We start from the raw sequence: 23,459 nt of genomic DNA on the forward strand, positions 1-23,459 counted from the left end.
GTCCAGGTCCACCCCCACAGGAGCGGTCGCAGGGGCCACCCTTCCGAGGAGTAGCTCCTCCCCCTTCTGGTTAAAGGTCTCCTTCCCCTCCCAGTTGAAGGTCTCCTCCACCTCTCCCCCATGTAAATAAAAACATACAAGTTTTTCAGTTGAAAACAAAATTGTGTTGGTTATTGTGTTACTCGAGGTAACTTTAATAAATGATTTGAGATGCCAATTAGCCAACTAAATTTAAGAGGATTACAAAATGCGGACACCACATACTGTATCTATCACTGGTCGTTCCTTTAATTGGTCATTGGTTTGTGGCGCATAAATAAATACTGACACTTTTAAGTAAAATTTAAACCACAACTATATTACATAGATAACAAACAAGCAAGAAAGGCTAAAAGACACACACAAAAGAATATGTGCATAGTATAGACACAGGGACGATTGTAATGTTGCTGGCAACCTCAATCCTTTGGTCCTTCCGGGCCTCGGGAGAGGAACAGCCAGGAGATCCCTCGAAGATGACTGGAATCGGGTACGCTGACTCGAGCCTTCCACACGAACCACAAATCCTCTTCCTGTTCTTCAGGACAGCTCGGACAGGCAATGGTGGCCTAAACTCTAGCCTAAACTAAAAGAAAAACCCTAGCTACGTCCGACACACCCGACGAACATGCACGATGATGGCTGATATGCTTGGAACTGACGCTGCCTGACGAACAGTCATGATGACAATAGCTAATTTAACTAAACCTAACTCTGGACCCAATTTAAATTGGTAGGTGCAAGCCTTCTGCTTGACCTGACCTGACAGACAAGACTACCAAGGGAGTCTTAGTAACCAACCAAACAAGTATAACTAAGGTTGTTTTTTTCTATGCAGTACATTTACAATTGGGGGGAGGAAGGGGAGGGGAGGGGGAAGAGGAAGGGGATGGGAGGGAGTTGTATGGGGAAACCGAGGTGACCCTACTATGGGGCTTGTGTGAACATGCCCATCAGGGGCTCTTGGATGCGCACCCCATCCTGGTGTGCCTGGCGGATGGCAGCTATGTGCGACTGTTCAAATGTCTGTGCCTCAGCTGCCATCCATGCAGGGAGGAAGGCCTCCCCACTCCGCTCCACAATGTTGTGGAGCACGCAGCACGCGGCCAGTACCTCCATTGCATTCCGCTCACCCATCTCGAGATGGGTGAGCAAACAACGGAAGCGGGCTTTCAAACGGCCGAAGGCGCACTCCACTTGATTTTGGGCCCGGTTGAGGCGGTCATTGAACCGGGCCTGGTCCTGGTCCGGCCGCCCCATGTAGGGCCGCATTAGCCAGGGCAGCAGGGTGTAGGCCGCATCCCCGATGATGCAGATGGGCATAGGCACATCCCTGACAGTCAACTCCTGCCGGGGGAAGTAGGTGCCCGCCTCCAGCCTGCGAAACAGTCTGGAGTTGCGGAGGATGTGGGTGTCGTGTGCCCTGATGGACCAGCCTGCGTAGACATCCAGGAAGCAGCCCTGGTGGTCCACGAGGGCCTGGAGAACAATCGAGCAGTATCCCTTCCTGTTCATGAAATGGGCTGCTCAATGCTCCGGGGTTCGGACGGGGATGTGGGTTGCATCCAAGGCTTTTCCGCAGTTGCGGAACCTGAGGGCAGCGAAGCCGGCCAGCGTAGTGTCCACGTTGTGCAGGCGGATCACTCTCGGGAGCAGGACATCATTGATGGCGTGGACGACCTGCAGAAGGGTGCAGAGAAACACAAGGGAACACATCACATAAGGCAGGGGTGAGTGTGCGCTCCCTTGGGCCCCCCCCATGATTCCCTCTTTTCACACACACACACACACACACGCACGCACGCACGCACATGCGCACACACACCAGGGCCCCCACGGCCCTCCCCCCACCAGCAGGCCTGTGCAAGGGAGGGACGGCCCAAACCCCTGGGTGACCCAGCCTGGAGTCTTGGCTGCCCCTGGGCATAGAGTGCTACACCCTCCCCCACCCCACTCCCCACTCCCCCTGGGACTTACCTCCATGATGATCACACCAACAGTGGATCTTCTCACTCTGAACTGGTGTGCCACCGATCAGTAGCTGTCCAGGGTGGCCAGCTTCCATAGCGCAATGGCGAGCCTCTTGTTGACGGGGATGGGTGCCCGCAGCCGGGTGGTGACTCTCTGGAGTGCCAGGCGCACAGCTCCAGGAAGGTCCGCTTTCGCATGCGGAAATTCCAGAGCCATTGCTGGTCTTCCCACTGCCCAAGGACCAGCTGGTCCCACCAGTCCATACTGGTGTCCAGTCTCCAGAGTGGCCTCTCTACGGTGGGGTGGGGATGCCAGAGGGATGCCATGGCCTCCCTGGTGAGGGAGTCCAAAGCGGTCTGTGCCTCCTGGTCCTGGAACACGAGGGCAACAGCCTGGAGCACCAGCTGCAGGCACTCCAAAATGGCCCACAGGGGCCAGAATAGGCACATGGCTACCCATGGCTCCATGGCAGACAAAGCAAGGCACAAGAAACCAAAACAAGGAAAAAGCACTAGGTGGCAAAAGGGTGGTGTCCAAAAGGCACAGGGCAACCACCAAAACTGCTACGGCTGTCAGTCCCTACAAGAGGTCCTAAAGCACGGAGCAGGAGAGAAACGGCTGTCAAGCGAGACCCCTGTAAGCACGTGTCTGAAAGGAGCTCCAGCCCCTGCCCCCAGAAAGGGCTGGTGCCCTTTTGCCCTCTGCAAAACGGTTCCGGGCCTCTGCTTTTGTGCAAAAGTGCGCCGCCAATCTAGATGCACTTTTGTGCAAAAGCAGATCTTTATAATGATAACTCCAGGACCAATCTAGACGCTCTTTTGCGGAAATACTTTTAACGGAAAAACTTTCTAATGTACTGTTTTTGAGTTGTTTAATATCCATTCATAGTTCTCTTCTATTAGTAACATAATGGAAATATTTATTTGGGAGATATTATTTCTCTCACACAGGTTCATCCTCATTTAATATTATTATAAGAAACTCTGACCTATTTTATCAAATTCAAAATTTATAATCTTCATGCTAAGAGTGATTGTAGTGAATTTTCAATGGAAATTGAAGTTTGGTAGTAGAGATTGCATTCTGTTATAGCTGTTCAGCATACTAAAGAGTGGGTAGCATTGTTGTGAATTACATTTGTATCAAAATATTTAGCAAAGTAATTTGAAGTCTGGTTGTGTAATGTGGAAAAATTGTGCCATTGTAACCTTTTCAGAGTAAAGCCTACTCAGTTTCACATTATTAGGGCCAGTAATGTAGTATAATCAGTAGGAAATTATGCTAAATTTCTGAAATAGGATGTGTAGGTGTAGGTGTATGATTTATGTTGTAGGTGATTTGACCTAGTCATGATTAATAAATAGAATCGACATTTCTGTCTGGTGACTGTGGAAATTGTTCCCTTGTATATATTACAATGCTGCTGAGATACTTATGGAACAAAACCAGTTTACACTGCCTATTTAGTCCCAATTTACTTTCTTATAACTCATTTTAATTTAATTATTGTGCAATATCCATAGCTCTAAAATCACCACAGTTCTAGAGTGGCGGAACTGTTATAACTTCACATCTATGAGGCAGAACTTCCAGCTGGCAGTAGGAACTGGCAATGATTATGTATATATGTGTGTATATTTTTTATTTTGGCTGCAATTTATAATGAATTTTCATTAAGCTAGAGTTGCATTACATAAGTTTTCTACTCAACAAAAGTAAACTCTTTACATCACTAAGGTGCTTTTAGGCACACAAGTGCTGCTGACTTCCAATGAGGCTTAGAATCTTTTAAGATTTTATTCCAACTTACCCCTGATTGCTGAGGTTTATTTTAACATCCATTTTGCTTGGATGTTTTGTTTTTAATTGCTGCCTAGATGTGCTCAGAAAATCGTTATAATCTCAAGTCCTCAATATCTTTCTCCCTCACTCCACATTTATGCTTCATGTATAACCATATTATCATAAATTAATTATTGGTATTGAAGGTGTAGTAACAGTATAATGTTATGGTCTGGAAGTAGCTCCATTAAGTGAAATAGACATCAGAAGGCAAGAAGCAGTTGCGATAGAGTTCTTTGAAAGATGGCAGGTATATACTGTGGAATAATTTTCAGACAAATTAAGTAGCTAGAAGGAGAGTACAATGTGAAATCAGGACATGGGATTGGCTACAGTAAAAAAAAATAATGGTAGTGGGGACTGTGCAGAAGACAAAATGGATGACAGGATGACAAAGCAAATATTATTACCATAACGAAGGTCAGTGTAACTTGTCAATCAACCACTAACTATGGAGCAGGGCATTATACACAGGGGCACGGTTGTACTGCGCTTACTGGAGAACAAGCCATGGACAAGAATGAATGGCAGTGCTGCACTGATCCTCATGTCTTCAAAGATGGTCTGGGAAGGAAAGAAGAATTTAAGGCCCCTCATATACCAAACAGTTAATTTTGTTATGTATATGGCATGCTAACATTAAAAATTATTTCTGTATAGGTCAAGGGTGGGCAAAAGGGCCTCCGTGGGCGGGATCCATCCTGCCAAGTGGATGGATCCAGCCCACGGAGGCCCTGCTGCTCCCCTGCCCCAGGCCAATTGGGGGTGGGGGAGCATTTGAAGCCTCCTCCTGTGCTACCAGGGGCATTCAGTGCTTTGAAGCGCCATGTGCTGCTCGCAGGGCGGGGACAGAGTGGAGAAGGCTTCACGTGCTTCACCACCCCCAGACCCTAATTAGCTTTGGGGTAGGGAAGCAAAGGAAGTTTCCTCCCATGCCAGGGGCATGGGCACCTTGGGGGAATGTGGGATGGGGGCAAAGGCACTCCTTTGCCCCCAGACCAATCATTGTCTGGGGGTGAGGAACCCGGAAATATCTTGGTCATGCCCTTTCCACTCAATGTCCCGCCCCTCCTCTTCCTGTGTGGCCTGGGGCTACTTAAAAAATGGCCCCTGGCAAAAAATTATTGCCCAGTCCTGGTATAGGTCCTACTTGCACTATGTTATATTATAACATAACCCAGGTTTCATTACGGCTAGATTTGAAAGTACATTATTTTTTTTTTCCAGATGCAAACAGTTTTATTATATCTGTATGGAAAATGAAAACATTATGATAATTGGTCAAATAAAAACACAATATTATAACAGTGAACAGCAGTGGCATTTTACTGTGTCACATAACTATTTACTCTATATTAGTCATATAGCAATGAGGATTATAGTTTCCACAATTGCACTTTTGCCAAATAAGTTTACAACCCTTTTCCCCAACTAGTTATTCATGTCCTATCATACATGATTCATGCATAATTGCAATTCAAAAATAACTGAAGCAGCATAATGTCAGACAATTAGCAGCTGAGACTAGAAATGTCTCAGCTACACAATATTACATGTTTCCAGGAGTGTTAAAATAATGCTCTCTGTGGCTGAATTATGTACGTTATTTTTACCTCAGACATCTAAGGGATATTGCAAATTTAGAACTAGTTACAAGTTTGGTGTCCCCTCTCTTTTATTACTGAAAATTATATACACCAAAATAAAATTAATGAACCTAAATTGCTATACATACTGGTGATTAAAACACCACACGTTAGTGGAAGGGGATCTATATGTAGTATAGTTACATAAAAAACGATGTTTTGATTACTCCCTTTTCTTTGAGTATGTCTACACTGCATTCCTCTTTTGAGAGAGGAATGCAAATGCAGCCGAGCAAAATTGCAAGGGAAACGCGGATTTGAATTTGAATTTCCCGTGCTTCATTTGCATAATTGCATCCAGCCGCTATTTTGAAATACCCTATTTCGAGATAAAAAACGCCATGTAGACATGGTTATTTTGAAAGAAACCCTTCTTTTGAAATAACCCTTACTCCTTATAAAATGAGGTTTAATGGTTATTTTGAAAGATGCGTTTTTTCTCAAAATAACCATGTCTACGCAGCGTTTTTTATCTCAAAATAGGGTATTTCGAAAAAGAGGCTGGATGTGATTATGCAAATGAAGCACGGGAAATTCAGATCTACACTTCATTTGCAATTTTGCTAGGCTGCATCTGTATTCCTCTCTCAAAAGAGGATGCAGTGTAGACATACCCTTTGTGTCCACAACTCTTTGCTTCTTGTTCCACTACCCACTTCAAACATCTATGTAAGATATTTCCTTTCCCTATTTTGTCTCCTGAAATATATACGAGAGGCAGCAAAGTTTATACTACATAACTGGGACATCTAATGCCACAATTTGGTAATTGGGCCTGCAATTGATTTTCACTGGAGTGGGCATTTTTTGCTCCTGCCACTGATGACACTGTATTAGAGACAGGATCAGAACCACTTTATGCCTTTATCACCCATGGTCTTCCTAAAAAGTTCTTCCAGGTTGAGCAATGTTCCCATTCCTTTTGCATAGGTTGGGATATCAGCAATTCTCTCTTGCCTCAATATGCCCATTCTCTTGCTTCTCTGATATGGTGATGATGGATCCTAGCAGCAACCCAGAAGACACTGGCAAGGAGGTAGAAAGCATTACGCTTTGCCACACATGGAAACTCAGTCTAAACTCTAAGGCTATGTCTAGACTGCACCCGTTTTGTGAAAAAAATATGCAAATGAGGTGAAGTGTGGAATATCACCTTGCTTCATTTGCATAATTAATGAGGCTTCGTTTTTGTGCAAGAGGCTTTTGCCAAAAACAAGCCAACTACATGGCTCCTTTTTGCACAAAAGCCTGTTGCGCAAAAACGGAGCCTCATTAAGTATGCAAATGAGGCACCGCGATATCCATGCTTTGCCTCATTTGCATATGTTTTTGCACAAGAGGCAATTGTGTAGACATAGCCTAACTGTTTTGGACCCCCACCAGTTTTGCCGTGTCTCTGTTATCTTTTCTGGCATGGACATTTGATTATTAACTAATATTCAAATTAGATTTTATAGCCTGTACTTGCTTTGAGGCATATAGGATGGGATTCACAAATGGACTTTGATGTCAGTGCTGTCACAGCCCTTAGCTCTTTGATGCATAGGATGATTATAGGAACAACAATGTTGCCCACAGAGCCTAACTAGCAGCCTGTTCTCGCTACACAATGAATGATGAGACAAAGGAATTCATTGCCACAATATGTTGTGAAGGCTAAAAGTATAATTGGGTTAAACAAAGAATTAGGTAAGTTCATGAAAGGATAGGTCCATTAGTTCCATAATAATTAAGAACATTTATGTAAGGATAGGTCCACTAGTGTACATTAGCCAAGATGGTCAGTGGTGGAACCCACTGGGCTAGAGGGATCTAGCTTGGATCTGACCCAGCATGGCTACCCAGCGCAATGCACTAGGCATGCTTTGAGCCTTCCTAATTCCAGACAAAACAGCTGAGGAAGAGGCCTTCCCTTATAACTTTTAGCCCAGTGGTTAAACGACATAGCGTGTGCCTGTTCCTGCTAAGAAGAAAGGATTTGAACCAGAATCTACCACATCTTAGTTGAGTGCTTGAGCCTCTGGACTATGGGCGATGTGTTGCTCCCTAAACTTGTTATTTTCTTCCACTTTAATTATATAATTGAATTATTAAATATTAATTGTGCCAGAAAAAGAAGAGAATCACTTTCTGTCCAGTGGTCAGGGCAGTTGCCTGATCCACAGTGAAATCTAATCAAATCCCTTTCCCCTCATCAGGCAGAATGGGGATTTGGATAGGCAGTCTCCCACCTCCCAGAGAAGCACCCTATTCACTGGGTTTTTATAAGGGAGCTCCTCTTTCCTTCACCCTTTGCTATTTTGTGTGGAGTTAGGTAGTCCTGGAGCGTGCCTTCTGGATTAGGCTCCATAGAAAAGATAGGTGGGGAAATGTTTATCCTCCCCTGGGCATGGATCACAAGCAGAGGTAAGTGCAGCCTACATATAAATGCTAAAGTCCATGAGAGGGATAGGGCTTAGGCTGCCACCTTCCTGTCAGCATCTCCATAGGCTAGTTTAGATGGCGCCCTGCCTAGCGTGCTGGCTTTTATGGATTCCATTCTAAGTGGCCTACCTCTCCCAATTCACTGTCTAGGGAAACTAGATTCCTAACGCAGGCTTTGTGGATCACTGCATCTTTCCTGTGATATTCTTGGTGCCTAGAATGTAGGTGGTGCAAAGCTGAGTGTTGCATGTCCAGAGTTCAAAGTAAGCTGATGCACCCTGCTGTGCTGTTCCAGCAAGAAAGAGCTAACTGGGGTGCCATTTAGAGAGGGCGAAGGGACTGGAGCTCCTCCTTGCCCCCTCCAGCACCAAGATTGATATGACGATGCTGCTTACTGTTCGCCTTCCTCTCAGGGAGCAGCAACGAAGCACACAGTGTGTATGCATTCCTCTCTCTCCTCACTGGGAAAGAGAGGGGAGAGGGCAGAGGAGTAACTGCCCCATGTTGTGAGTTTCCCTTTCTCTCTCTGGAAATATCTACACTTGCAGCCTAATTTGAAATTGGGCTGCAAATGTAGGCATTCGAAATTGCAAATCCAGCCCAGGATCTAAATATCCCGCGCTTGATTTGCATGTTCCCAGCTGGGTGCCATTTTTGAAATTGACAAGCCCGGAATAACTGCCAGTGTCTACACGCGGCAGTGAAACGGGTGTTCGAAATAAAGCTCTAGTTCGAAATACCTGTTATTCTTCCTGCAATGAGGTTTAACTGGTATTTTGAACTAGGACTTTATTTCGAACGCCCGTTTCACTGCCACGTGTAGACACGGGCAGTTATTCCTGGCTTATCAATTTCAAAAAATGGCGCCCGGCCGGGAACATGCAAATAAAGTGCGGGATATTTAGGTCCTGGGCTTGATTTGCAATTTTGAATGCCTACATTTGCAGCCCTATTTCAAATTAGGCTGCAAGTATAGACATACCCTTCGAGAGTAAGGAAAGGGAACAGCAAGCAGACTCCTGATATAAATCTTGACCCCTCACTATCCTCTCTAAATAGCACCCTACACCCCTTGCCCTGAGCCCCTCCTCACACACCCCAATCCTGACTCCCTCACCACTCCACTTACCCTGCTTTGAACCCCCACACCTTCAGAGTTCCTGCCCTGACTCCTGCACCCTCCCACATCGCTACCCCCTGCCCTGAGCCCCTCCCACACCCACAACAACCTCCTTCCCTGCACTCCATTCCCCACTTACATTTCTTACATGTACTGTTGTATCACAACCCCACAAACCTCCTGCCATGCTGCCCTCATTGGGAGGATGTGACACAGCAGTACCTGTAAGAAAATTATGTTACTTTTGCCTCTTCGGGCCTTAGTCTCTGTGGATCTGGGCCTTAGTGAGATTGCAATCAAGTGATATGACTAAACCCTAAGATTAAGGGTGATTCCTTTGTACTTCGCCCATATTCCCAGCTAGTCAAGAATTTGAACCACGGACCAGGAGCCTGCTTTTGGGAGCTTTGGATGTTTCTGAATAAGTGAGCCAAAGACGAAGTTTGAGTTTGTGTCGGTTGACATGCAACAGTTTGAACATTTATGTCAGGCTTAACTGAAATATCTTGAAAGAGAAAATACAGATTCAAAGAAGTGAATTCCTGGGCCATGGAAAAGATAGACTCTGAATGATTGAATCCTAGAGGAGATCCGGTAATAGATGGGAAAATATATCAGCTTATCTTCAGCTCTATGGCTATGTCTAGACTGCAGGCTTCTTTCGAAAGAGGCTCTTTCGAAAGCATCTTTCGAAAGAGCCTCTTTCGAAAGATCGCGTCTAGACTGCAGGCGGATCTTTCGAAAGAGAAATCCGCTTTTTCGAAAGAGAGCACCCAGCGAGTCTGGATGCTCTCTTTCGAAGACGGCCTCTTTACATTGAAGAACGCCTTCTTTCGAAAGAGGAACTTTCGAAAGAAGGCGTTCTTCCTCGTAAATTGAGGTTTACCGCCATCGAAAGAAAAGCCGCGTTCTTTCAAAATAATTTCGAAAGAACGCGGCTTGAGTCTGGACGCAGGGGAAGTTTTTTCGGGAAAAGGCTACTTTTCCCGAAAAAACCCCTGAGTCTGGACACGGCCTATGAGACTGGTAGGTAAAAGTGTGTGTGCTGCATGGTGGCAGGGTTTGTATCTTCATCTCACTCACTATATTGAGAATCATCAGATAAACATACCCAAACTTTAGATATGATTTTATTTTGGTTTGATTTCATGTGTGTACAAAGAATTGCCCCATATTTACTCTAAAAATGGGGATTTATCAATCTGTCTGTCTATTTAGGTTATTAGAAGATCACATATCACCACAGCATCTGGGTGCCCGATAAGAACATTTTTCAGGCAGAACGTTACTGACACCCTCTGAAATAAATATGATCCTGAATATGTTTTTGAGAAGGAGACAGGGAAAGCTTTGGTAATCTTCAACAAAATTTGAAAATTTACCCCCAACATGTTTTTTGTTTACATTTCTTGGGCGTTTGTATTGTAGAGTGATTTCCAGGTGAATCAAGGAGGCAATGCAATGAGAAAAAATATTTCACCAGTGCTCTTGCTACCACAAATTTCAAACATAAAATAACCACTTGGAAGAATATTCCATCTTTTAGCCTATAGACTATCTCTATAAAAATGACACTGAAATAGTTACCCATCAGGCCTGCAGTGCAATATCTATCCATTCACATTTCAGTAATGCAAAAAGCTATTAAAAGTGATAACACTGAATGCTAGTATTCTTGATTAGGAAATGAATTATAATATTACAGAAAGCAGTGCTGCAGCTTATTTAGAGTTGTAACTATGATCATAATGCTGAGCATAAACTTTCAGGAGGCTTTTCTCCCCCACAGCTTGGGTAAAAAAAAAAATTAACGGACTTTTATTTGATTTGATGAATGCAATTTCAACCGCAAGTAAACAAAATGAAAAAGTTGCAAGATAACAGAATATATTTTACCAAGCTGATTAAACTCTCCCGTGAGACTGGACTCCATCAAATATTAGCAATAAAACTTAACGGAAGAGAACTTGTCAGTATCGATGGCAGCAGCTGGGTCCATGATTTCAAATGTTAATGGGAAAACGTACAAGTGTTCTCCTGCTCAGAATGTTTTCCTAATGTTAACAGAAGATGACATTTTTGCACAATCTGCATAGACATTATAAAACTAACAAATATTCTGAGATGTGTCTGCTTTGGCTTTAAAAGACCTAGATTTTAAGTGTATTTAGGTATTTCTTTCTCAGCATTGAAACATCCAACTAATTTAAGAACCTATGCCTCATTTCTACATTGAAGGACTCAGGCTCCTAAGAGTAGGATTCACAAAAGAAGTTAGTCATCTTATTTCCATTGATTTCAAGGGAGTTAGACAACTAAGTAGATTTGTGAATCACAATCTTGTTTATTTTATATCCCGACTGCCTAAATCTAATGTGAAAATGTGGCTTAGCAAAATGAGAAGAGCAACATCTAAGTATCCTTAAAACCCTTGGCCAATTGGACCTATGTTCTAATTCCTACCCTCCCATTGGTCATAAAATGTCAAAAGTAGCTTGCACAATGTCTTCTTCAGAGGTTAAGAAGAGCCACCATTGCCCCCAGAGTGAATGCTAATTATGACCCATGGTGAGATTTTTAAAATTGCTTAGGTGAGTCAGGAACACAAATCTTGACTTTCTGTGTGGTTGGGTGTCTGGCTCCTTAGTAATGCAAGATTTTTTTTTAAATTCCAACCTTAACCCACCTGTGTGGCATTGAAATTTGGCAACCTGCCAAGTTTGCTTAAAAGGTGTTCCAAGGTCCAAAACAAGGTCTTGTGCCTGCTCTTTATGTCTAGTTGCTATAGTTCAGATCTCAGGGCTACAAGGTAATTGCCCTGAAGGAATAGGCACATCTCTTAACCAAAAACGCAAGTAGTTGTACATTCTGCACTGTGAGCTAGGTCTTATTCCCATTAACATCAAGAAGATTTTACCACAGACTTCAGTAGGCTTTGTATGAGACCCTCTTTGTAGTGCACTGGGAAGGTTTCATTTGCTGTGGACTTTGGTCTCCATAACTAAACCACTACATGTCTGGTGCAATTGTTTTTATGATTTTCTGTGGTTCTTTTCTATTTTTCTGTGTCTGTTATTTATTTATTATCTATTAAGTAGCACCTCGTGACACTGCCTCCCTCCCATTCTTACACTGGGCATATCCCTAATTGTAGCTAAAGGAATATGAAAGTAATTTCTTCCTGCAGAACATCTTCAGTAATGGAGCTTCACTTCTTGTCAAGAGATTCCGGAGAAATTTCCCATCCTAAATCAACACTATTCTCTTTCTACTCCTTTAATAATTATGGAGCCATTGCAGAAAAAATAGATCCAACGTGAAATTCAAAGACAGAACAGGGGATAATAACAGATATTGAGAAGAAAATATTTCATATGGATAAAAATGTTAACAAATCACAAAATAATGTATGACAAAAATAGTACCAGTACATTGTGAGAAGAATCTTATCATCTTGTGGAACCTGAAGGTCTAGGATGGATTCTGACCTGAATGTCTGAAAGTCTATAGCCCTATGTTTTACATGAGAAAAGCCCATTTTAGCTAGTAATAGTTTCCAAAAATAAATGTTTTTAGAGGAGGAAGATGAATACTGGAGAAAGGAAAGAGGCTGCATCTCATCTGAGAATATCTGCTATCTTTCTGGCAGCAATAAGACCTCTCATCCTTGCATAACAAAACCATGCCTTATGAATTCCATTTGTGTTCTGAAACTGATTAAAGCCCTAATAGAAGGGAAAGAGAAGAATTTTAGCTTGAGATCCAGTTCTAGTGACATACATAACAGCAAATATCTGGAAGTGTCCAGATTTCCTATCTAGACACATATTCATATTATTAACAAATGAGCTACATAGGCAGAAGTTAGTGTTTTCTGATAAATAGAGGTGAATAAGGGGATAGTACACCTAAATAAAGGGAATTTCAGGGAGGCTCACTGAAAGTTTTAGTCTCAGATATAACTGGGAGCTAAACCTCAATATTTCACTTCTATCACTTTTCTGAATTAAACATTTATGTTTTAAAACAGACATGTAAATTAAGATGTTTTGAAAGCCAGACGTTTAAAGAAATACATTATTTCTCCACCAAATTCAGCTTATTTAAATTGCTTTTACAACTTCTATAGTTTTTTTTTCTGGTCAAATTTTCCTCAAACATCTTTAAAAACTAAGTTCTGCCACTATGCTGATACAAGGTCTTTTTCTCTACTGTTTTTCCCACCACTAATTTTCATTCTATAAGCCTCAAGTGATCAATCTTTTCTGAAATACATTACCTCACTTCCCCCAACCTGCCTCAAGCAATGGTTCTAAAGACAAATGAATGAGTAGGCAGTGCCCTCAAAGGAAGCTTTATCACTGGGCCCTATTTTGTGTGGACTCGCTGATGTGATACTAGTTGGGATTTTGTCCTGAAGCTTTTGCCACAGTCACTGCATCCATAAGGCTTCTCGCCTGTGTGGATCCTCTGATGGATTGTAAGTCCTGATTTACAAAGGAAACCTTTACCACAGTCAGGACACTGATAAGGTTTCTCTCCTCTGTGCATTCGCTGGTGCTGAATGAGTGTTGAGCTCTGACAGAAGCTTTTTGCACAATCCAGACACTTATAGGGTTTTTCGCCTGTGTGGATTCTCTGATGCTGGAAGAGCGTAGAGCTCCGACTGAAGCTTTTGCCACATTCAGCACATATGTTTGGTTTTCCACCTGTATTGATTTTGTGGTGAATGATAACATTTTGGAGTTTGCTGAAATCTCTTTCAGGTTGAGTTGATTTATACCATTTCTTTGCTAGAAAACCTTCCTGCTTGCTCTCTGGTCTATGCTGACTCTCGCAGGTGTTCCCTTGAGAAGAATGATGGAAAATATTGGCTTTGGCAATCCCTGGTAATTTCCCATGCAGTTCCAGTTCCTCAGGATACTCCCGATAAGGATCTTTCTCTTTTCTTTCCCTTGGAATACTCTCATCAGCTGGAACAGAAAGAGAATCCAGCCATGATTAACACTTTTGAAAAAATAGAGTTGTGAATAGTGTGTCATAAATCAGTCACTGTCTGTAACATTGAAACCACAAATTGGTTAGAAGAGAAAAATTAAACACGGTGCATCACTGACAAGAAGATGGGTATTTAAGGATATTGGTATGAACATTTCACTATTTTCCCTTTATCTTTCGAAGGTGCTGAGAGGATTTTCAGTGGTAGAGTCAATGTTTGCTTGGGGACTGTAATCTATTGGACTTTAGCAAGAGTCACTAACAGAAATTTCCACAACACTTAAATATACCCCACAAGTGAAATTCACAGAAGGCCGTTTTTGTGTGATTGTACATGTGTGCAAGAAAGAGAGAGCAAGAGGGAGTGGGGAGTCTATTTATTCAGCTTTTCATTTAAACGAAAATGCTTTCTCATAATCATAACCAAAGGAGGGGTGGTCTGATAGTATATTTAAAAACAAACAAACAAACATTCCTCAGTATATTGATAGTACAGTGAAACTAGACTCAGAGGAGGTGAGATGAGATGAGATGAAAGCTTTGCAAGGAAGAACAATGTATCTTGCTTTAAGAAACTGATTTTGAGAATATACTTCATCTGGTACACACTAGGAATGTGAACAGATAACTCAGTAAGCATCACACAAACATGCATGTTCAAAGTCACTTACAAAAAATGTCTTCAGTACAATTTTCCCCCCTTTAGTACAGACCAGTTTTTACTAGGGATGTAAAATCCTGTTTAATTAGTTAACTGCTTAAATGTTAAGTTTAACTTTCCAACTGATTAAACAGGGCAGGTGTGTATGTGTGTGTGGGGGCATCTCATGTTCCAGCTATGGCCAGGCTGGAGCGGCCCCCATGCTATGGGTAGGGATAGCCACAGCTCAAGTCCCTCAGGACTGCTGAAACCTAGCTTGTGCTACCCCACAGTCGGAAGCCTCCCTGGGGGAGGTTTCTAGCCAATGGCAGGCTTGAACTGAGCAAATATGCCTTTACTCCATCTTCCATGCCTCTGAAAGAGCTCCTGTGGGTTTTTCTTCTCTGTTTCTCAAAATAGGAGGCTGAACCACTTTTGAATTATAATATGTTTATGAAAAATCAGTAGCTTGTGTGCACAATAATATGAGCTTTTCTCCAATTCCAATTCTCAAAGGATAAATTTACAGCTACCATATTGTTGTATTGTATAGCAGGTGGGATTTTTAAAGAAAATCAACGTAACAATCAGTGTCACAATGTAGAAATTACTCCAAATGAAAGCCAACAAAAGGTTCTCTCTCTGTCATAGTCCAATAAAGCCATGAAGATAAGAGAAAGGAAAACTATAACAGATTACAATTGTATTGGAATTTTAGCTATTTACTTTAGTCACTGAAGGTTTCTGATTTGTTTTAGTGTATTTCTTACCTGTGTGGGCACCCTTCAGCAATTCCCTTTCTACTGTGTCCTGTACATACAGGACAGACAGCTCCTTCCCTTCCTCCATTGATGATATCTCTTCAGTATGGAGAATTAGACAACTTCTTTGTGGGAAGAAAAAAGTGCATATCACAATCTGTCATAGATTTGTCCAATGCTTTTTTGAAAAAGAAATGTTCCCTGGTTTTCTTTGCTGGAGATTGATGAGAGAGATTTTTACTCCAAACATTCATGGAAAATAATCACAGAGGCTATGGGAAATTAAATATTCTAATGGGAAGGATTTTGTGCTGCTCTCTGTGAAGTTCTTGCCTCTCTTTTCCCAAGATACTAAAATAAAGTTATTTTGCTTCTAGTAGGTATAAGACAGTATCTCTTCCAGCCTTAAAAGTAACTTAAATCTACCTGGGATTTCACAATGCTAATTATCTGATATTTCCGTTATAGAAAGAACAATCCCACTGAAATTTCAGCTAAATATACATAGATTTATCATTGCTTCTTTGTTTACAGGAACATGTGCAGCAAGACACTCACTGAATAAAACATGTGCTCTTACTAAGGTGATGCAAATTGGCATAGATTTTATTTACATCTGTTGAGGATCTGACCTAATGATATAACATATGTCATTTAACTATAAACTAAAACATTAGGAAATTTACAGATTATATGGTGGAAATTTAAGAGATAAACCAACTTCCTTAGCTGAACAAGGCTCTTTGTCTGGTGGCTCAATGAAAAAGCTGAACAATTAAAAACCTCACAAACTCTTGCTGTCATCTGCAAAGCAGCTTTGTGCTGCTCCTGTCTTTCCTGTGATTTAAACAGAATTCACCAGACTGTTTGCTTTAAAACTTAAAGCTAAACATTCCGTGTTAAGATTCTACAGTCCTTGCCCCTGATTGGTTCCCTTGATGATATTACAACCTGTGTGCTTCCCATTTTACTAGCCTTGGCACATGACACAGAATATCATTCTATGAGCTATTTCATCCACAGCAGAATCTACACATGCAGATACTTCAAAGTCAGGGACTATAGAAGAACCACAGCACCTGAGGCACAGGACACTAAATGTGGGGAGAGTCCAGATACTTTAGCTTGTTTTCAAAGAAAAGCAGAGTCCACTCTCAGTCATCATTAAAAGCCACAAAATACTCCACCTAAAAATGTCACCCCAGAAGGCCCTCCAAAAGTCATGTCCTTAAGGGGAGACAACATAATACACTAATTCTGAATGTGTACAAGGAAAAGTGTGTATCTGGAGCCATGTAGTCTAGACACACCTCTTGTGGTTTTAGTCCTACTCTCCTCCGTTCTCTTTTGTCCACACTTGAACATACATACATGGCTCAAAATTGCCTGTAACCTTTAGAAAATACTCAAAGTTTATCAGAAGAGAAGGCATGGCTCTCATGTACAAGTTATCGGCTCTGAATGAGTCTGCTCAAGCTTCTGGAAACATGAAGCTCATGAGATTGCCTGTTGGCTTTACTTAGAGAAAACAAACCAGTTAAATTAGCTGCTGATGCCTGACAAAGTGGACTGGGAGCAGTTTAATTACATGACTCTACTCTGATTGCTTTTGTAGCTAGTATAATGACCCAAAAAGAGAAGAAAAATCAAACTATGGCTTGACAGGAAAAGGGAGATTTGCTGTAATGTATGGTATTGTCCACAGTAGGAAATTTCTTTATTCACTTTTCAGCATCAGTGCAGTGACCAACAGCATTCCTGACAGGGTAAAGAGCATTCCTGACACCTGTAAACTTATGCATGGAGTAGGGTTAATTAACCTCACAGTAAAAACATAAAACACTTAACTTGCCCTCCAAGTGTCCATCTCCTTGAAAGATGTTCTCCTTTTCTGTTGCAATGTTATAATTCGCCTTCTCTCTCATGGTGAGGATATTACAGTGTTGTACTGCAACCAAATCAATGAGATACACTTTCCGGCTGCATAGCAGCGGTGGCATGGCTGTGTGTAAACTCTATGTGATAATGCCTGCATTTGTCCACTGGCCTCAGAATGATTTTATTATATGTATCCAGGACATGGTTATATTTTTCCATTCTAATATTGCCGCTTATGAATGTTGCTGAGGTTACATTACAGCACTCCACAATTGAGAGAGAATCAAATTGTTCATCGATAAATTAGCATAATTGCAAAAATGGCTAGCAGCCTTCTTCAGCAGTAGATTAGATAGATAGATAGATAGATAGATAGATAGATAGATAGATAGATAGATAGATAGATAGATAGATAGATAGATAGATAGATAGATAGATAGATAGATAGATAGATAGATAGATGAGAGAGTCCTTGGATTTGCTAAAGTCACACTGTAGATACTTTCCTCTTCACTGGAAGTCTACATCCTTAGTCACTGCATGTATTTACTTTTTTTTTCTTCCTGTGGCAGCTTCTGGTATTGGGGCATACAGTATTTCTGCTTTCTGAATCCCTTGCACTGAGAATTTTTCTTTTTTATCGGTTTGTTTTTCTCCACATACATTTACTATAACGCTGGCATCTGTAACAGGGTATTTCCTGGAGTACTGACAAAGCCACTGACACTGTGTTCCTTGCTCTCTAGGAGTACATCTATACTGCAATGCTATTTCAGGATACCAGAGTCTCCCAAAATAGCCATCCTGCATCTTTACAGTAAGTCCATTATTTAGACTCACTACTCCGACGTCCCTGTAAACCTCATTCTATGAGGAGTAAGGGACATTTTGGAATAGCTCTTTATTTTGAAATTTGGTGCTGTGTAGACAATGTTAAATGATTAAATAAGCTATTTTGAAATAGCATCAAAATAAGAGATGCAATTTGCATAGCTCAAATTGCATATCTTATTTTGAGTTACGGTGCAGTGTAGATGCATCCTCGGACTTCTCATCACCCTGTCCTGCTGGGCCAGATCTCCTAGTTTCCCTCAGCCAAGGTATAGGGCTGAGATCACTGCTCAGCCCCCTCCCCCTGAAGAACAATACAGACTCTGAACCTCTTCAGGGCTATGTCTAGACTGCAGGCTTCTTTCGAAAGATGCTCTTTCGAAAGCATCTTTCGAAAGAGCATCTTTCGAAAGATCGCGTCTAGACTGCAGGCGGATCTTTCGAAAGAAAAATCCGCTTTTTCGAAAGAGAGCACCCAGCGAGTCTGGATGCTCTCTTTCGAAGACGGCCTCTTTACATTGAAGAACGCCTTCCTTCGAAAGAGGAACTTTCGAAGGAAGGCGTTCTTCCTCGTGAAACGAGGTTTACCGCCATCGAAAGAAAAGCCGCGTTCTTTCGAAATTATTTCGAAAGAACGCGGCTTGAGTCTGGACGCAGGGGAAGTTTTTTCGGGAAAAGGCTACTTTTCCCGAAAAAACCCCTGAGTCTGGACACGGCCCAGGTGTGAGGAGAATGCAGTTCTGGGCCCAACTTTCAGGAAATCCACTCCCCAAATAGGATCAGAACCCCAAATGTATTATTTAGGTAAGCCCTCTTTCACAATGGAAGGAGAATGTACACACTGATTGTAACAATTATTTACACTGGGCTTGATAGTAAATAAATGTAATTGTATTAAGTACAAACAGGAGGATTTAAGTGGCTGCAAATGAAAACAGGCAGAGCAAAGTGAATTACAGATTTAAAATAAGTGAAAATGCATAACTAGTTCTAACACACACTCAAGCTTATTGCAAACACACCCTAAAACGGTTCTTATTTCAGCTAAACCTCCAAGCCAGGGAAGATCTTATTTTCCCTGGGGTCTCTGGTTCATTCTCTTGGGAGTGCCATGCCAGCCAAAGACAAAGAGACTGAAAATCTTTGCATCTTAAATAGCCTTCCTTTTAGGTAGGAATTCTTTGTTTCACATTCTTCCTTTCCATGGAAAATTACCTGGTCAAGCCCTATCAGTTGGGGTGGTCACATGTTTTCCTGAGACCAACCATTGCTTAGAATTAACGGACAAAAGAGGCTGTTCACAGGTGATTACCCAGACATTAAGGTGTCCCAGCATTGGAAACACCCTTGATGACTTTCATTTGCAGATTCAAAACCATAAGCCATTCCCTATTCCATATCTCTAACTTTATATACAAGAATGATATATACACCAAAATAAGATATACAGAGCCAGCAGACTCTGACAATAAAACTGACAGATTGTCTGAGATAATTTGACCAAAGCATCTTCAAGTTATGCATATTTGCGTCCATAAGACAATTTCATAACACATGGGTGGAGGGAGGAAAACCATCACAGCCATCCATCCCAGCATCCTTGGTCAATACGTCTCTATCTTGCTTCCCGGAACTATGTCTCCCACAAATCGTGCTGCTGTGACTAACTAAGGGATCCTTAATGTCTCCAAAGTAATATATGGATATCGGAATTCTCATTTATTCCCTCTTCTGCTTCTTGGTTTCAGATTTAAACAAACGGAATTCTTATAGAGTCTGGAGTCATACAATTCATCCAACTTTGTTATCAGCTGTTCCAATTTTCTTGTCTATTTTCCAGCAATGAGACAGTAAAATAGTTTTACCTTCATTTTCTCATCTTTGTGCCCTATGGTAAACTTTGCATTCAGACTCAGTTTTTGTTTCCATAGTTATGCACAGGTTTTTGCACAGAAATCCATCATTGCCAGGTGTGCATGGTTCAGGCTTGCTTTGTTTCCAGGTGCTGCTTTGTTTGCCTTTTACTCACAAAGTCTCTTCTGTGCTATGGGTCTCTCTAAGGTCATGTCTACACTACACAGAAAATCAGTGCTGGTGCTGTTCAATTTAGCGGGTCAAGTGAAGGCCCACTTGACCTCACACTGTGTTTGCTCCCATTGACCTCACACTGTGTAGATGGTGATTTAAGAAATATTGACTTCAGCTATGTAATTAGCATTGTAATTAGTTGAGTATCTTAAGTCGACCTTTCCCTTTGTGTAGATTTGGCCTAGATGATCACTGCCCCCTTGTTTTATGTACAGCATACTGAGTAATAACATAAAGACTCGATGTTTCTAAAATTATATTATTTTTTATTAAGAGAACTATTTACAGCAATGCTGCCACTGCGTCTAGCATTCCAGCCATGGGCACACAGAGTTGCTTCTTGATACCTCCTCCAAATTTTTCCCTCCTGCAATCTGTATGCCTCACTCCAAATCTTATAAAGTAACTACAAACAGTGGTTTTCAATATTTTTCATATCAAGATATTCCTAGGTAGAGATTCCCCTTCTTATGGAACCATGATCCACTAACTAAAATCCGATCATTTGGGCAAATCACTTTAACCTGTTTTTTGGATCAGGAAATACAGAAATTAGTTTCTTTCTGTCATATTTGACACTTGATGTTTGCAGAATATTGTGTATAATCAATGTTTGGGCCTGTAAAACATTCAGAAGCAAATAATTGTGAGTTTCAAGTATTCAAACTATGTGATTGGACATACAGATCATGTGGTATTGATATTCTTTCCTGAATATATGAGTGTAACCTGTAATAAGGCTTTCTGTGGTTATACTGTATATTAAAAATGTAACTTGAATTGTGAGTTTCCACTGCAAGCAAAACTTCTTTTTAGGAATGCTTTTCTGGCTTTATTGTGTGCAAACATTTATAATTGAAGAAAAATCTAATTTACATGCAACATCACTGTTAATGTTAAGCATTGTGAGCCCATTGTACAACGATGATAATTCTTTACTGGTTTTAACACGGTGAATATGCATTTATCTGAAGCCACTAATGCAGGGAGACTGACAAAAATAAGTTATGAAATTGTGATATTAGGAAATACAGTCAATAGGCCAAGATTAAACGTTTTTTGAAGCAGTTCTTTTGGCTTGCAGTCTGATTTAAAGTTGGTGGAATGTATGCATTTCAGGAAGACCATCTCATCACAGGATTCTCTTGAAATTTCATTGTTGTATCTTTGTTGAAACTATTCAGCTGCTGAATATAGATCCTTGTCACTTAGTTTTCTGAACTCCCAAGGAATCCAAGAAGGGTACAAATTTGTTGCAGTGATTCAAATCGACATATAAGTCCAGATTTGCTGGAGTCAATAATAACAAAAAAATTGACTTAATAGTGCCTTTCTGAATCAGAATGAGGTGTTACGCTGTAATTGGTGGAAAGCTCAGATGAAGTGTCAATATCCTGTACTACTGATTTGGACTCAGAAAGGATTGCATCCCATCGATCATGAATCTTTTGAATATTCATACTTCAATTAAAAGATCAGTTTTGTGGATCATTTTTAGCAGCTTCAGCCACATGGATTACATTAAAATGCATTCAAATTTGGATGTATACTTCTTATCTGACTTAAGCTCAGTGTGAGCCTGTGCTGTGAGAGTAAGAGATTCAAGCACACACAGCTTTTCTTACAGAGTCCAAATGCTGTGAACTGGTTTAATACCATCAGTTTTTGCTGACCATCTTGTCCACATGCAATGAAGAGAAACAGGAAGATGCTGCTTCAAAATTTCTCACTTTCAATGACTGTTACTGAAGAGGTTGTACAATTGCTGGATTGTTCCAAAAGTATGTGATTGCTTCCTTATATGATTCAGTGCAATCAGAAGATTTAGCGGACAAGATTTAGTTTGTGGTTGCCACAACTGGAGAAAATACAGTTTTGATTTTGCTTGTATTATGTTATGTTTCCCAGCCACTTTGGATCCATTGTAATAGATGTGGCCAATGCAGAATCGAAAATATAATTTGAAGCCTTCCAGAATTTCTAATACATGAGCGGTGATTTATTTTCTATTTTTTGTCATGAAACTATTGAACAAAATGAATTGTTCTTCAATGGAAACCTTTGAACTTCCTGCAATTTTAACATATTGATCGACCAAGGTCGTCTGGAGTTGCATCAATACAAATTGAAAAGTACTTCACATGTCATCTCTCTTCAAGAATTGTTGTTTGCATAAATTTCCCACACAGCTCAACTCATTTTGTATTCTGGTAGTCGGATAATGGACTGACATGCATTTTCCACTCTCTTGTGATTCACAAACATGCTTAGCATGGCCTGATATAAGTGGGTCATACTTGCTAAGAAGTTCAAGTATACCAAGAAAGTTTCTATCTGTAGGTCACTGATACATTGACTGGAACCAAGAAAAGCCAATCCCTGTTCAGAAAGAAAAAGAATGACATTCAATATGTGCTCAAGGATTTTTTCTCCAGTTATCACTTTCTGGCTGTGTCTAGACTGGCCAGTTTTTCCGGAAAATCAGCCACTTTTCCTGGAAAAACTTGCCAGCTGTCTACACTGGCCGCTTGAATTTCCGCAAAAGCACTGACTTCCTACTGTAAGAAATCAGTGCTTCTTGCGGAAATACTATTCTGTTCCTGTTCAGGCAAAAGTCCCTTTTGCACAAAGCTTTTGAGCAAAAGGGCCAGTGTAGACAGCTCAGATTTGTTTTCCGCAAAAAAAGCCCCAATCACAAAAATGGCGATTGGGGCTTTTTTGCAGAAAAGCACGTCTAGATTGGCACGGACGCTTTTCTGCAAAAAGTTCTTTTGCAGAAAACCGTCTGTGCCAATCTCGGCGCTCAGTTCTGAAAATGCTTTTAACGGAAAACTTTTCCGTTAAAAGCATTTCCGGAAAATCATGCCAGTCTAGACGCAGCTTCTGTGTTTATTTTACTCAGGAGTAAGTTTTCAGTTGAACTGTCAGCTAGTGCTGCTCTACTAGCTGATTTCCATGTAACATGGTTATCTTTATGTGATACTGAAGTTTCACGTGCAGGTATTCCATCTTTCAACTTCCTCCAACCTGTACTGATGCTCCAACTGAATGGATAAGACAGTACTGATGCATTTGAAGTATTACTGTTAAAAGTGAAACAGGGTACACAGAACCTGCTTTTCCATGCTCCAGCAGAGCCATTCTTCCCATTTGGAAGAGGGGTTTTTTTTTTGTCAGCAGATGAGTGAGAAAAGCATGATTTTCAGCATCTTTTGGTATAT

At 41.2% G+C, this 23,459-nt stretch overlaps 1 protein-coding gene across 1 annotated transcript; it reads right to left on the minus strand.

Moving 5' to 3' along the window:
• Positions 1–10,565: 10,565 nt before the first annotated feature.
• Positions 10,566–16,285, minus strand: LOC112546435 (uncharacterized). Its single transcript, XM_025186691.3, has 3 exons — positions 16,163–16,285; positions 15,451–15,566; positions 10,566–14,015 (listed from the first exon to the last, which is right to left on the minus strand). Exons 1-3 carry the CDS (start codon positions 16,243–16,245, stop codon positions 13,411–13,413), a joined length of 804 nt encoding a protein of 267 aa, XP_025042476.2. The 5' UTR covers positions 16,246–16,285; the 3' UTR covers positions 10,566–13,410.
• Positions 16,286–23,459: the final 7,174 nt, after the last annotated feature.

Source organism: Pelodiscus sinensis, chromosome 2, assembly GCF_052426305.1.
Source record: "Pelodiscus sinensis isolate ZL-2025 chromosome 2, ASM5242630v1, whole genome shotgun sequence".
Taxonomy (NCBI): Eukaryota; Metazoa; Chordata; order Testudines; family Trionychidae; genus Pelodiscus; species Pelodiscus sinensis.

Excerpts from the sequence above, each read along its gene's own strand:
- LOC112546435 (XM_025186691.3), bottom strand. The coding sequence starts at position 16,245 with ATGACAGCAAGAGTTTGTGAGGTTTTTAATTGTTCAGCTTTTTCATTG. Across the intron at positions 15,567-16,162 it reads AGCCTTGTTCAGCTAAGGAA|AAGTTGTCTAATTCTCCATA; the intron begins GTTGGTTTATCT and ends CTTCCCACAAAG. Across the intron at positions 14,016-15,450 it reads GCTGAAGGGTGCCCACACAG|CTGATGAGAGTATTCCAAGG; the intron begins GTAAGAAATACA and ends TTTCTGTTCCAG.